Here is a 16,093-nt window from a genome sequence, read left to right on the forward strand (position 1 = left end):
TGCGCCACCATTCAGATGCGGCATGTGGGCTGCGCCGTAGCTTTTTGTTTGACCAGGTGAGTCTAGACGTCCTGTTTTGTTTTTTCTTTTGACAGGCTTTAGTTGTGGAGTTGTTTATTAGGGTAGGGGTAGCGGTCTGTGGCCAGGTCCGACGGTCCTGTACAGGGCTGGTCCGATCCACATACCGTCCTTTTGTTAAGTTTACCCGCTCACCTTGGTCCTTGCTTTTCCTTTGAAACTTTGGGTTTTTTTTTTGTTTGTTTAGGGCACGGGAAGGGGTTAAAACTAGGATTAAATCTATACTTACCTTTAAGTAAGAATAAAGAACTTTGTAATTTGAATTCTTGGGCCTCCTGTGTCCTGTGTTAAATATGTTGCAACCTTCGGGTCATAACAGGAACTTAGTGTTGATTGGTTTTTGGTAGAGCACTCCATAGCGTTTGCTTGAGTAGTTCATCGAACGCAAGTTTCATTTTCATAAAAAAGTGATCGAATTGAGGCTGCCAACAAACGGAGACGTGTTCAAAAAAACCCAAAAAACAATATGCTGTGAAAAACTCAGCTCCTCTATCACTGAGGATCAATCCTTTCAAAAACCAAAGCAGCTAGCGTCCTTCGGCCCACTGTCTATTTTACTTTTGGATGCTTCCACCTTCTCCTTTCTCCTTACGCTTCATACTCAACCACTTCTTGCACTCTTCTTTGGGGTTTTCTGTTCAAAGTTTTTCTTCCACGTAATAGCCTAAATAATCGTATTGGCACCACCTGTTGATTTGATGTTTAAGCTGCAGTATGTAGGAATTATGTTCTAAGTAATTGTAAAATTGCCTTGACTGTCACCAGACATGAAGGAATCATGTTCATTTCAAATACTGATCTCACTGACAGTAGTAGTCCAGCCAGAATATGTGCAGTTGAACAGCTCAGTGTCAGCCCTGAAATGATGTTTATGTTGACATTGTGTGTTTTGGTCTGATGCCCCGCCCATCACCTGTCTGCCAATCACAGAGTCAGAAGCCTTTCAGCATCCAGGTTGCCAGATCCCTGTGGGCTGCAGCTGGAACATTTCTGATCACAAATGTCTGACGTTATTAAACCTAAAAGGACTCTTATTATTCCCAAATACATCGTGACAAAGTGAGAAATAAAACAAGGAGATGTATAGGAGATGATTTAGAAACATGGAGACGGCTGAAAGAGCAGAAGGATTTGAAGACCGACGCCGGCCCTGCCTTAGTCTGACCACCGGTAAGAGCCACTCAGAGCCGGGGTCGCGGCCTCTTCACCCGGTCCCTTCTTCCGGGGCCGGGCAGCAGTCTCTTCTCCTGGCCCCGGTGAAGAGACTGCCGGTCCGGGACTGGTGAACAGACCAGGTACCGCTGTAGGACTGGTGAACAGACCGGATACCGGTGTAGGACTGGTGAACAGACCGGGTACCGGTGTAGGACTTGTCTCTTGCCATGGTAGCTCCTTGTAGTTCAGTGTTTTCTGTGGAAGTGACCTGTTCATTTAGCGGTGTGTAGTACGAACGGGGGGGGGTGTTCGGTCCGTGGTTCGGTCGGGGGGGGGGGGGGTCGGTAGCTCGGTGTCCGTGGTTCGGTCGGGGGGTTCGGTTGGTAGTTCGGCGTCTGTGGTTCGGTGTGTGTGGGGGGGATCAGTAGTCCGGAAAGTGTGTGGGGGGGGTTCGGTAGTTCGGCGTCTGTGGTTCGGTCGGGGGGGGGGGGCGGGGTCGGTAGTCCGGTGTCCGTGGTTTGGTGGTGGTGGTGGGGGTGTCAGTTGTTCGGCGTCCGTGGTTCGGTGGTGGTGGTGGGGGGGGTTAGAGCTCCTGAATCTTCGCAAATTTTCATTTGACTGTGCAGGACGTTTGTTCTGGCCTGTTATATATTAGACTTATGTAGAGTAAGTCTGGTGATGATTTTTTTGTATGAAATTTATGGTGTGGTGGCAAGGATTAGAGGAAACGCTAGTAGTGGATGCTCATGCGGGATCTGGCAACCTGTAGCCTGGGCGGAGGAGGAGAGGATACCACGTTCTACAGTATTTTGAATGTAATTGCAGTACCAGTTTTGGCCACAGTCCTACATACTGCAGCTTTAATATCGCTACACTGAAAGTGAAACTCCAGACTCTTTACTAATTCCTCTATTGCTGCATTTCTACTACATGGAACCGGTTTGACTCGGCTCGTCTCCCGTTGTTATGCACCTCATTTCCTTTCCCCTTCCTTCAGAAACTTGTATTTGAGGGGGTACGGATGACGGCCTGGTGTTCACTCTGCTGCTAGATTCACAAGCGTCGCTAAGTAGGGAATCAAACAAATCACACACTGTGGACAAATGTTTGAGCTGATTGGAGGGATTCCACCCTTTAGAAGAAATGGAAGCTTTGACAGAGTTCAACTGGACCTGGTGTGGTCTGTTTGGATCTGGTGTGTTCTGTTTGGACCTGGTGTGGTCTGTTTGGACCTGGTGTGTTCTGTTTGGATCTGGTGTGGTCTGTTTGGACCTGGTGTGGTCTGTTTGGACCTGGTGTGGTCTGTTTGGATCTGGTGTGTTCTGTTTGGACCTGGTGTGGTCTGTTTGGATCTGGTGTGGTCTGTATAGACCTGGTGTGGTCTGTTTGGACCTGGTGTGGTCTGTTTAGACCTGGTGTGGTCTGTTTGGACCTGGTGTGGTCTGTTTGGACCTGGTGTGTTCTGTTTGGATCTGGTGTGGTCTGTTTGGACCTGGTGTGGTCTGTTTGGACCTGGTGTGGTCTGTTTAGACCTGGTGTGGTCTGTTTGGATCTGGTGTGGTCTGTTTAGACCTGGTGTGGTCTGTTTGGACCTGGTGTGGTCTGTTTAGACCTGGTGTGGTCTGTTTGGACCTGGTGTGGTCTGTTTGGACCTGGTGTGGTCTGTTTAGACCTGGTGTGGTCTGTTTGGACCTGGTGTGGTCTGTTTAGACCTGGTGTGGTCTGTTTGGATCTGGTGTGGTCTGTTTGGATCTGGTGTGGTCTGTTTAGACCTGGTGTGGTCTGTTTGGATCTGGTGTGGTCTGTTTAGACCTGGTGTGGTCTGTTTAGACCTGGTGTGGTCTGTTTAGTTTGTTTCTGCCTCAACTCCATGTTGTCTTCATTCTGACCAAAACAATGCAGCATACATGTGATGTCATCGTGCATGTGCAACGATGACGTCGTTCGTTGCACATGCACGATGACGTGCATGTGCAACGAAGGTGGAATCGATAAACGATTCCGAAGAATGGAGCTACTGAGACCTGGTTTTCAAAAAGAACCGGTTCTCGATTTCCATCCCTATCGACACCTCAATTAAAAGACACATTTTTGTTGTCATTTCTTTTTGTCTTGACTGTTTTTGATCCAATGATTGGTACAAATGTTTTTAAAACAATGACGGACACAGTAGACTCTTCACAGGTATTTCTGACTGGAGGTTTTGGAGTGAAAAGTGGACCGGACCTGCTTACCCAGGTGAAAATAGAGAAGAAGGCGAAGGTGATAGCGGCCCGGGCAGCGTCCCCTCCCTCCTTCAGCGGGTTGTCCTCACGTTTGGTCACCTGCCACTGATTGGCCAAGAAACAGAAACCGACAAACCACATGAAGGACCAGAAGGCTGAGAAAAGACAGAGGGAGACACAAAGGACAAGTCAGAACCGGAACCAGTAGGACTGTGGAGACGGTGGCACCAAAAAGACCTGAACAGTCAGAGGAACAGAAGACACACAGACCAGAGCTTTAGTTTTATATGTACAGTATATATGTGTGGGTTTTCCAATCAAACCTTCCATGGCTGACTCACGTAAAAACTGCGTTCTCCACAAAAGTTCATCTTCTCAGATTTATTGAACAAAAATGTGAAAAATATCAAGTAAAATACATACAGGAATTCACTGCATACGTTTTCTGTCCAAAATATGGCGAAAATACATACGAATTTAACCACACAGGCCAAACAGGGTCAGAAAAACCGTGAGCTCCTCTGGGTTCGAATGCCGTATAACCCCCCCCATTAAAAAGTACTGTATTGATATTCTTAGGTATTTATTCAAATGCGACACGGTGGTGCAGTGGTTAGGACTGGTGCCTCACAGAAAGAAGGTCCTGGGTTCGATTCCAACACCAGTCGACGGTGGGTGGGACCTTTCTGTGTGGAGTTTGCATGTTCTCCCCGTGTCTGCGTGGGTTCTCTCTGGTACTCTGGCTCCTCCCACCATCCAAACACATGCGTTAATTGGTTAATCTAAATTGCCCATAGGTGTGAATGTGAGAGTGATTGTTTGTCTCTATATGTTCAGCCCTGAGATGAACTGGAGACTTGTCCAGGGTGAACCCCGCCTTCGCCCCTATGTAGCTGGGATAGGCTCCAAGAGACCCCCGTGACCCTAGTAAGGATAAAGCGGGTTCAGAAAATGAATGAATTATTCAAATGCAGGTATTATGGAGGTTCATTTTTACCTCCGCCAGGAGGTATTGTGATCACTTTACTTTGTTTGTTTGTTTGTTTGTTAGCAAGATAACTCAAAAAACTTATGGATGGCTTTCCATGAAATTTTCAGGAAACATTAATACTGGCACAAGGAAGAAATTATTAAATTTTGGTGGTAATGGCGGGGGGGGTGGGGGTGGGGGCACTGTCTTGGCAGAGGTCTGCGTTCTGAGTGCTTTTCTTGTTGTTTTTTGTTTCTCTTTATTGTTTATATCTTATTTATTATTATTTAACCCTGTTTTATTAAATAATGGTTATTTGAAGCAACCTAAAACACTTTTACTGTCTGAGAGGCAGATGGGAGTTCCTTTGGAAACTAGGAGAACTAGAAAAATGTTGTGATAGAACATTAGATCCTGTTCTGAAATAAAAATGTGTTTAGTATTTGTGCAGATTTCTGGTGTAATTCAATCCTTCCAGGAAATAACCTTAAAAAAAAAAAAAAAATTGCCTTTTTAGCAGTATCATGATATATTGTGATATATCATATCAGGATCTTAGTATTGTGATTTGTATCGTATCCCCAGATTCTTGCTGATACACAGGCCTACCTATGACATAGATCAGAGCAGTAAGTCCACATGAGGCTGTCAGCTCTCTGTGTGAGGAAGGATCTTCTTTATTCCTCTTGGTCTTCTCTTATTGTGTGTAATTAGATGCTGTATTTATTTATTTATCTATTTATTTACTTACTTGTAGTGCATTTGTTTATACTCTTGACCATGTCATTATGGGAAGATTTTTAATGGTTATGTGGAATTCACCTTAAATCACACATAGTTTCCCAATATCTGTTGGAAGTCTGTGTATCTGTGTGACAGAACCTCCTCCACTAACCGTCCACTCCACATCCATCACTAGGGCTGTATATCAGCAACAATCTGGCGATACAATACAAATCACAATACTAGGATCACCATACGATATATCACAATATATCATGATGCTGTTAAAAAGCAATTGTTTCGTTTGTTTCTTTTTTGTTAAATGATTATTTCCTGGAAGAATTGAATTCCATCATAAATCTGCACAAATCCTAAACACATTTGTATTTGATCCCAACAGGATCTAATGTTCTATCACTAAATGTTCCAACTGTGTTCAAACTGAAGTTCTGTTTTACAGACATTCCAGTTTCAGATCCTGTTCAAATGTTCAGATTCTATTAGTTCACAACTAACATCAGAACAGGATTTGAGTTCAATCCCAAAGGAACTAACATTATTGAATAAAAGAGTGTGAAATAATAATAAATAAAATATAAACAATAAAGAAAAACAAAAATGAACCTCCACAATATCTGCATTTGAATAAATACCTAAAAATATCGATACAGTATTGTGAAATGAAATATTGTGATAAATTGCAGAAGTGATATTTTCTCACACCCCTATCCATAACATGTGTTCAGTACCTGATAGTCCAACGTCGGCCAACACCGCCTTCTTGCGGTCTTTGACGCTGCTGATCTGGGGAAAGTAGACGTCCAGAGCTAAGAAGGCCATGCAGCAGAGGAAGGCCATGGAGCCCATGAAGACCCCATAGTTGCAGGCGTTCTGGTTCCGGTTGAAGATGCAGTATTCCTCCACCTCATTGGGCCGGTTGATGTAGCCTTCATTGGCGATGCACCCGAATATGACGATAGAGAAGAGCTAGAGAGGAAGGACGCACAAAGACAAGAACAAGACACATGAACACATGAACGGGTGAGTCTGGATACACATACTGTATGTGACAAGGTTATTATCGTAACGAAAACTAATGAAATGACCAAAACTAGAACTGTAAAAACATTTTCATTAACTGAAATAAATAAAAACTATAATTAAAAGAAAAAAACCATAACTAACTGAAACTGTATTGTGTGTTTATAAAACTAACTAAAACAGATAAAAATTCTGGATCAAATTCCCTTGGTTTTGGTCTTTGTCAATGTCAGATTGATGTTAAATGGATTTCTTTGTCTCTCTCAGTTTTCTGTGCTGTCTCCATACGACACTTTTTGCTCCGTCACTTGTGTTCACTTGTGGTTTCCAGTCGTCTTCTGGTCCCCACTCTACCTGGAAACATGGAGACTAAAGCAGCAGAGTCCTGTCTGGGATTGATTTGAATAGGAGCACAGAGAAGAAGAGAAAAGAGACCACTGAACTACAACTGAACTACAACTGAACTACAACTGAACTACAACTGAACTACAACTGAACTACAACTAAACTACAACTGAACTACAACTGAACTACAACTAAACTACAACTGAACTACAACTAAACTACAACTAAACTACAACTGAACTACAACTAAACTACAACTGAACTAAAACTAAACTACAACTGAACTACAACTGAACTACAACTGAACTACAACTAAACTGAAACTGAACTGAAACTAAACTACAACTGAACTACAACTAAACTACAACTGAACTAAAACTAAACTAAAACTAAACTATAACTAAACTAAACTACAACTAAACTAAAAGTAAACTAAACTAAGCATTTAGAAAAAAATGAAAACTAATAAAAACTATCAAACCTGCTCTAAAAATGAATTAAAATGAACTGAATTAGAGAAAAAAAGTCTAAACTAAATAAAACTAAACTAGAATGAAAAATCCAAAACTATTAGAACCTTGATGCCAATACACAGTCAGAACGTAGACAACATGGCGTTGAGGCAGAAATGGTCCAAACAGACCACACCAGGTCCAAACAGACCACACCAGGTCCAAACAGACCAGGTCCAAACAGACCACACCAGGTCCAAACAGACCACACCAGGTCCAAACAGACCAGGTCCAAACAGACCACACCAGGTCCAAACAGACCAGGTCCAAACAGACCACACCAGGTCCAAACAGACCACACCAGGTCCAAACAGACCACACCAGGTCCAGTTGAACTCTGTCAAAGCTTCCATTTCTTCTAAAGGTGGAATCCCTCCAATCTGCTCAAACATTTGTCCACATGTGATTCATTTACAGGAATGTCATGTATGTGATTCTCTACTCAGCGGCGCTTATGAATCCAGCTGCAGAGTGAACACCAGGCCGTCATCTGGGCCCAGTTCTGGTTCCGGTGCAGGCAACAAACGTCGTACCCCCTCAAATACAAGTTTCTGAAGGTAGAGGAAAGGAAATGAGGAGCACAACAACAGGACACGAGCAGAGTTGAACCGGTTCCACGTAGTAGAAATGCAGCAATAGAGGAATTAGTAAAGAGTCTGTAGTTTCACTGTCACTGTACGCCCCCCCCCCCCCCCCCCCCCCCCAACCGGGCCCAGCGTCATCTGTTCTTGTTCATACTGTATATGTTCTATTTTCTGTGCAGATGGAAATATAAAAGACAGTTAATGCAAACACACCTGTTTGGACTCTTTTATTCCTTCACCCAATGAGAACTGATAAGAGAATCGATCAGGAATCGGAATCATTAAATTCTTATTGGTTCCCATCACTAGTACTGGTGCGTGGAACGTTTGTGTTCACACTGATAAAAGTAAGTGGACTTTGGGGTCCACTGTACTCGGATACCTGCTCTGAAAACGGCCTAAATGACACCACACTAATGAGTCCACACTGAGACGCAAAAACCAAAGGTTTTCAGATTTATTTTAAACAAATCAGCTGATACTGGAGTCCGTCCGTCCATGAGCGTATACACAACCTTTCATTTCCTCTCACCCTCCCTCCCTCTCTCCCTCTTTCCTTTCAGCTTCACTCTGTCTTTAATCTCATTCCTTGCTGTTTTTCATTAACAGAGGTATGTGTGTAGACCCCCCCCCCCCCCCCACCACCACCACCCTTCATCTGCCCGCAACCTTTTTCATTAAACAGAGAAACCATAATGGGATGAAGAGATGGAAGGATGATGAAGGGGCAGGATGGAGGGAAACACTGGGGATGGAAGGGTTAAGGAGGAGTCAGGGCTATTTATAGAGCGGCTGCATCATGCCCCCCCCCCAACCCCCCCACCTTGGCCTCTCTCATCTTTCTTCATTACTGGCCCAGGCTTTGCCCACAAGCATTCTGGAGAAAACTGAGCATGCTCCAACACACACACACACACACACACACACACCACACACACACACACACCACACACACACACACCACACACACACACACACACACACAGGGACAGTTTGTCCACAGTTTCTCATGCCTGACTTCATGTTTACATTCAGACGCTCGTGCACAATCACATGATGTTGGTCAGATGTCCGAAAGTACACTTTGTGTATACAGAGAGGTGTGTGTGTGTGTGTTTTACAGTTGCATATGTGTGTGTGTACGTGTGTGTGTGTGTGTGTGCATGTGTGTGTTTTACAGTTGCATGTGTATTATGTATTTTGCACATGTGGCTCTGCAAAAAAAATGTACAGTGGTTGAAACTAGACTAACCTTTACACAGATGTAAAAAAAAAAAAAAAAAAAATTACTAGGGATGTGACGATAACTGGTAAAACAATAAACTGCAGTAAAATCACAGACGGCTAGTATTAGCGTTTAAATTCTAAAACTCATGATAACTGTGTTTGATTAATGCACTTTTAGGGGAAAAAACCTTATGTACAGATCTACTTTTATGTCAAATATTTGAGTATAGTTTTAATTTATTACAATTTTAATTTTCTATACCTAATATTTGAACCAATATTCACTTTTAAAGTCTGTGAAAAGGTTCGTTAAACATCTGTGTGTTATTTATGCAATAAATTATATACATTTTTCAAATTGGATTTTATATATTTTTGTGTGTGTTTTTTGTCCTTTTGTGTTTTTATAGTAGGTTAAAGTGAAAAAATAACAGACAGATGATATAGATGAAGTTGTGCTGAAAAAACAGATCCAAACATGGGTATAGTAAACATTTGTTTCTATAGTATATAAAGGAAAAATCAAAAGGACTGAAAAACAGACAGAACAGACTCAGACCACTAAGGGTTAATATTGGAATGTTTCTGACACAGAAGGGACAGTGGGACTATTATTTTATTTTATTTTATTTATTTATTTATTTTTAAATATAGCTTGGTTAAATTATTTCAGTGTGTGTATCAGTACTTTTTGAACATTTTGAGCACAATTTCAACAATATCATGATAATAATGAGAACTGTGATTGGTCACAATAACTGTGATCTGAAATGTTCATCTGGTTCCATCCCTTTTAATTCCAATCTAACACACTCATCTACAAATATACTTCAGGCTGTCTTCACACCTGGACAGTCCTCTGCTCCGCTGATTGGATTCAGATGGAAGGCTGTGTGAACAGAAGCAGCATGTGACAAACTGCGCTGGCATTGGACAGAAAAGTTGGGGGTGGGGCCAATCAGAGACGACAGGTGTTGATGAAAACAAACATGGAGGTTCTACGAACAGTTGTGGTTTTCAGAATCTGTGTTCTATCTGTACAGACACACATTTACTAAAATACTGTGAAGTGTCCACAACAGCTGATTGGATCCAGTTTGGACAAATGGACATGTGACCAAATGTCCAGGAGACGTTCAGTGTCCTCATTGGTCCACGTCTGTCCTCAGCTCACGGCTGCTGCTGTTCACTCTGACTACCCATGATGCTCTGCTCCTTCCAGAGGCTACGGTGGCTCATTAAGAACAGAAAGGCTGATGGTTCCTTTCTTTTTTTCTTTCTTTATTTAGGATCGCCATTAACTGTACACTGTAAAAAAAAAAAATCTGTAATTTAACAGAATTTTTACTGCTTATTTGACAGATTTTTCCTGTATTTTTCAGATACAGGAAAATATCAATGAAATGACAAAAACAGACTGATTTTACATGTCAAATGGAAAATAACATGAAAAAACTGTAACTGAAGAACCAGAAAATTTCCATTTTTTTAAAAGAAATGTTTTCTTTTTTCACAGAAAAATACAGTTAAAATACATTTGCAAATGTATCGGAATTTCACAAATATTTCTTTTCTATTTATGAGATTAAACTGTTAATTTAAAGTTTAATACTGTAAAAAATATAATAAAAGGAGATAAAATTACTGACAATTAACTGTAAAAGAAGTATTAGTTCTGTCAGTTGAACCAGACTTGTTTGTTAATTGACAAATATCTTGTGTAATTACAGGAGGTTTCACAACAAAAATGTTGAATAAATGTATTTTTGTGAATGTATAACATGTATAAGCACTGATAAACTGTCCAAATACAGTTTTTATCAGTGGATTGGACAACTGAGTCTCACTGAAAATTATACATACATACATACATATATATATATATATATATATATATATATATATATATATATATATATATATATATATATATAATATATATATATATATATATATATATTTATAGGGAATTGGATTGTTTAAATACATGTAAATATTCTTGATTAAACATTAAAAAGTAAAAAAAAAAAAAAAAAAAAAAAAAAAAAGCAAAATCTCATGTAAAGTTAGGGCAAAAAACTGTATTTTTAATTATGGAAAATTACCGTATTTTTATGAGATGGTTATTTTTTTGTTATTTTACAGTATTTTTTCAGTGCCCCAGCTGCCGGAATAATGCTGTTTTTTTTTACTTTTTTTTTTTTTTTTACAGTGTGGATGATTCAGGGACCGAATACAATACATTCTATTCACAACTAATAAAATATGAACATTTGAGCAAGATCTGAAAGTGTAATATCTGTAAAACAGATTTTTTTTTTAAAATTTGTGTGTGTTTTGTCCTTGTAATTTTATCTTTTTTATCTGTAAAAAATGTGACTTTTTACGCAGGAAAGTTTTGTGATACAGTATTAAATCGTGTTCTGATCAAATAAAAATATGTTCAGTATTTGTGCATATTTCTGGTATGATTCAATTTTCCCAGGAAATAATCTCTTAACATCCCTTAACAGTATTGTGATATATTGCAATATATCATATCGTGGTCCTAGTGTTATGATTTGTATCGTATCGCCACATTCTTGCCGATACACAGCCCTAATCATGTATGTGCAGAACTGAACGACAGTAAAAGACCTTTGAACCCTCTGAAACATTTGACATCTGCTGTTCCACGTGCACGTGGAATCCTGTGGTGCTGTTTGTAGGTGTGCACGTGCACGTAGAACCCTGTGGTGGTGTTAGTGTTTGTAGGTGTGCACGTGCACGTGGAATCCTGTGGTGCTGTTTGTAGGTGTGCACGTGCACGTGGAATCCTGTGGTGCTGTTTGTAGGTGTGCACGTAGAATTCTGTGGTGGTGTTTGTAGGTGTGCACGTGCATGTGGAATCCTGCGGTGGTGTTTGTAGGTGTGCACGTGCATGTGGAATCCTGTGGTGGTGTTTGTAGGTGTGCACGTGCACATAGAATCTTGTGGTAGTGTGGGTGTTTGTAGGTGTGCACGTGCACGTAGAATCCTGTGGTGGTGTTTGTAGGTGTACACAGGTTCCCTCACTCGTTCCCTCGCTCGCTCCCTCGCTCGCTGCCTCGCTCGTTCCCTCGCTCGTTCCCTCGCTCGCTCCCTCGCTCGTTCCCTCGCTCGTTTCCTTGTTCCCTCGCTCGTTCCCTCGCTCGCTCCCTCGCTCGCTGCCTCGCTCGTTCCCTCGCTCGTTCCCTCGCTCGTTTCCTTGTTCCCTCGCTTGTTCCCTCGCTCGCTGCCTCGCTCGTTCCCTCGCTCGTTCCCTCGCTCGTTTCCTTGTTCCCTCGCTCGTTCCCTCGCTCGCTCCCTCGCTCGCTCTCTCGCTCGCTCCCTCACTCGCTCCCTCACTCGCTCCCTCACTCGTTCCCTCACTCGCTCCCTCACTCGTTCCCTCAGCTCTACCACTCCACAGATCACATGGTTCTGACGCTAATGAAAGCACGGCCTGTGAAGGACACCATGTGGGTTTAGATCTTATGACCATCAGACGGTCACTTAGAGGTTTCCAATACTAATGGACACAGGTATGTGTGTGTGTGTGTGTGTGTGTGTGTGTGTGTGTGACCCTCTCAGTCTATTTCTATCCAATGTGATGTCATGACTAAATACACACACCCCTTTAAACTGGTCTGGTATCTGCATGCTTCACAAACGTTCTGTGTTCACACTGTTATGAACCCACTGTCCAACCTGAAACAGTGAGTCCAATACCAGCAACTGAGGGTTAAGGGTTAAATGTAAGGGTTAGGGGTTAGGGTTAAGGGTTAAATGTAAGGGTTAGGGGTTAGGGTTAAGGGTTAAATGTAAGGGTTAGGGGTTAGGGTTAAGGGTTAAATGTAAGGGTTAGGGGTTAGGGGTTAGGGTTAAGGGTTAGGGTTATGTGAAGTGCAGATCTTGTCATAAATTGACACACTTGAATCCCATGTGAAAGGTTGAACATGTGAATGTTTCACAGGACAGATTCACTCCGAGTCACATGACTGTGACTCAGCTGCAGAAACAACATCCATTAAACTGAAGCTGAAACTGGACTGACACTGAAGGGGACACTTCACCGTTCACTGGGGTACTGGAGCTTTACTTTATAGACTGAAAAAATGCACATACACATACCCTGAGCCGCTTATACAGAAACACTGATAATGTTTTAGACATAGAGGGAATTATTTGAGGAAAAAACATAAAAACTGTATAAAAAAAATGATGCTTCAAATGATAAGAACTGAAAATATTTTACAGGTGGAGACTAAGTGTGTGAAATACTAATATACACAACCATGTGGATTTGGGTAGAAACACCCATTTTAGGAACACTGCTGGTACCAGGTTCTGACACGGACAAGTTCAATACCACCAGACCCCCACTATGGTATGGTTCTGGAGTTACCATGGTAACACAAAATACACACAGACAGACAGACAGACAGACAGACAGACAGACAGACAGACAGACAGACAGATAGATAGATAGATAGATAGATAGATAGATAGATAGATAGATAGATAGATAGATAGATAGATAGATAGATAGATAGATAGATAGATAGATAGATAGATAGATAGATCAGGTTTTCACACAGGTGATCACTGTGATTACTGATTATTGATCAGAGGTGCTTCTACAGCTCTGTGCTACGACTCCAGGCCCAGACACTGTAGCTTGGAAAAGTGGCTTTATGTTTCCATAGCAACGACAACACCACAGAATTAAAGGTAGTGTGGAATGTCCAGATCACAGAGCAGTGGGTGGACACTCGGACATTTGTGAGTGTCTATAGACAGGGCCGTTTTCAGCTGCTGAACCGGACCGGACTCATCCCTCCTCAGGGTTTCCACCACACCTGCTCTGGTTTAACTGTAGTCTGTCCTGTGGCTCCAGTACCTGGAGTTAGTTTGGGTTAAATTACAAGTAGAGATGGAAGTAACCGCTCTGTGTACTTCACTAACTTCTTGGATTTCTACCCCTTATATTAACTCAAACATCGGTGCTGTCTACTTCCTGGACTTCCACAACAGGAGAATTACCTCTGTTCAAATCCACCTGAAGTAAATGATCCAGCTCTTTGATTTACTAACACTGTTCATCTTCCAAAAATGAAAGGGGTAATCCATCCATGCATCCATCCATGCATCCATCCATCCATCCATGGGTTCATGTCAAACACCACCCACAGCCACAGTTCAGTCAGATGACAAACACCATCAAACCCGTGTTCAGATCTAAGCCTCTGCAGGAGGACTGGACACTCGTCAGAACACTGGGGTCACATTACTGCTCATCATTCTCTGTCTAGTGTTTGTTTGTTTTTGGGTTTTTTTACTTGAAATTACAATGCTTAGAGTCTGGTTTTGACCAACTCTATACGTAAAGTGTCATGAGATAACTTTTGTTATGATTTGGCGTTATATAAATAAAATGTGATGTGATTAGAATGTTTATATTAATATGACATGAGGTTGACTTTGCACACAAACAGATGGACATATGGACTGGACTGTTTACCTCTGACTGCACCAAAGAAGTTGGATCAGTATTTGGACTCACCAATACCCCCTAACCCTAACCCCCCAACCCTAGCCCCCATGGCCCAGGGGTCACCAGCCCTGGTCCTCCAGGTCCTGGTCCTCCAGGTCCTGGTCCCCCAGGTCCACTCTCCTGCAGGTTTTAGATGTGTCCTCTTCCAGTTCAGGATGCTGCAGAATCTGGTCATAGGTTTAGCATTTGAATCAGGTCTGATGGAAGAAGGATACGTCTAAAACCTGCAGGAGAACAGAGCTGGAGGACCAGGGGTAGTGACCCCTGCCCTAACCCTTAACCCTTAACCATAACCCTTAACCCTAACCCTAACCCTTAATCATAACCCTATCCCTTAACCTTAACCCTATCCTTCCACAGCCACAAATTATTAACTTTAACAAAACATAAATGTTATAAGCTATGAATAAAATTAAATATTAGGTAAAGTACCACAGGTTTACACAACTGTACACTCATCTCACTGATTTAATACAAATATATACAAATAAAATAACTAACATAAAACACATCATTCAAAACCACCATGCACATATATTAGCCTGTACTGACCAGTAGTGTTCTCTACCCCCCCATATACACCGGACACACCAGTGCATTTGTTTTTGTCCACTGGGTGTGTTTTTCCACGGAAGGCAGGGTCACTTACCCACGACACCACGCGCAGGATGGTCTGCGGCTGCTGGAAGAAGGTGAGGGGGTCGAAGGCTCCTCCGGCTTTGCCCGCTCCGTACGCCTGCATCCCCTCCATGGCGCTCCTCCTCCTCTGAGCCCCGGCCCTCTCTCTCTCTCCTCTGGGTGGGTGAGTGGGTGAGTGGATGGGTGGGGGACACGCGGACAATCCCACGGTGCGCTCCCGTTCTGCTGGAAGATGCGCGCTCGTCTGCGGCTCCTTGGCGCAAAGGCTTGTGGGTGTTTGCTGTGGGATGCTTCCCCGTCCCTGTCGTCCTCTGTCCGGTCAGAGGAAGAGGCTGCGGCCGCCGGTGCTCCGGTGATGCTCTGCCCTCCCTCTCTCTCTCTCTCTCTCTCTCTCTCTCTCTCTCTCTCTCTCTCTCTCTCTCTCTCTCTCTCTCTCCGCACACGAGCCGGTGGCGGACACGTGAACGCGCCCTCCGCCGTCACGCCTCGAATACAGAACACTTTATCACCCCTATGAGTAACACGGACCATGCGCACGAGCATTATGGAGCGCGCTTGCGCCTACAGGAAGTCACGCGCTTTTCCCATTCACGAGCATTATCTTTTTTTTTTTTTTTTTGTGAAAAAACAAAATCATTTTGGTACTTTGATGTTAAATTCTTACATGATTTGAAATGGTTTTATTTTTAAAAGGTGGGCGTGTCCAGGCGGAGGCGAAGGGACCAATAGAAATGGTCCTCCACTCCAGCATCAGTAGGACTGGGTTTTTTTTTTCTCCTTTTTTATTATTATTATTATTATTATTATTATTATTATTATTATTATTATTACTATTATTATTATTACAAAAATAAATAAATAAAAATAATGCAATTTCTCGTAGAGACAACAGGAAATGACAAGGCACTACAAACATCTGCATTTACAAAAAATCAAGGCATTAACATAATAATAATAATAATAATAATAATAATAATAATAATAATAATAATAATAATACAATATTCATAATTATTAAACACGAAAAAACAGGAATTAAA

The 16,093-nt window shown here is 42.1% G+C and overlaps 1 protein-coding gene across 1 annotated transcript in view; it reads right to left on the reverse strand.

Annotated features, from left to right (window-relative positions):
- Nucleotides 1–15,435, reverse strand: part of LOC115418063 (synaptogyrin-1-like) — a 17,197-nt gene extending 1,762 nt beyond the window's left edge. The window contains exons 1-3 of the mRNA XM_030132387.1: nt 15,064–15,435; nt 5,901–6,138; nt 3,468–3,613 (exon numbers count right to left, since the gene is read on the reverse strand). Coding sequence (XP_029988247.1) covers nt 3,468–3,613; nt 5,901–6,138; nt 15,064–15,165 — 486 coding nt within the window. The 5' untranslated portion in view covers nt 15,166–15,435. The remainder of the gene's footprint in view (nt 1–3,467; nt 3,614–5,900; nt 6,139–15,063) is intronic.
- Nucleotides 15,436–16,093: the final 658 nt, after the last annotated feature.

The sequence above is a fragment of the Sphaeramia orbicularis genome, chromosome 1, assembly GCF_902148855.1.
Source record: "Sphaeramia orbicularis chromosome 1, fSphaOr1.1, whole genome shotgun sequence".
Lineage (NCBI taxonomy): Eukaryota > Metazoa > Chordata > Actinopteri > Kurtiformes > Apogonidae > Sphaeramia > Sphaeramia orbicularis.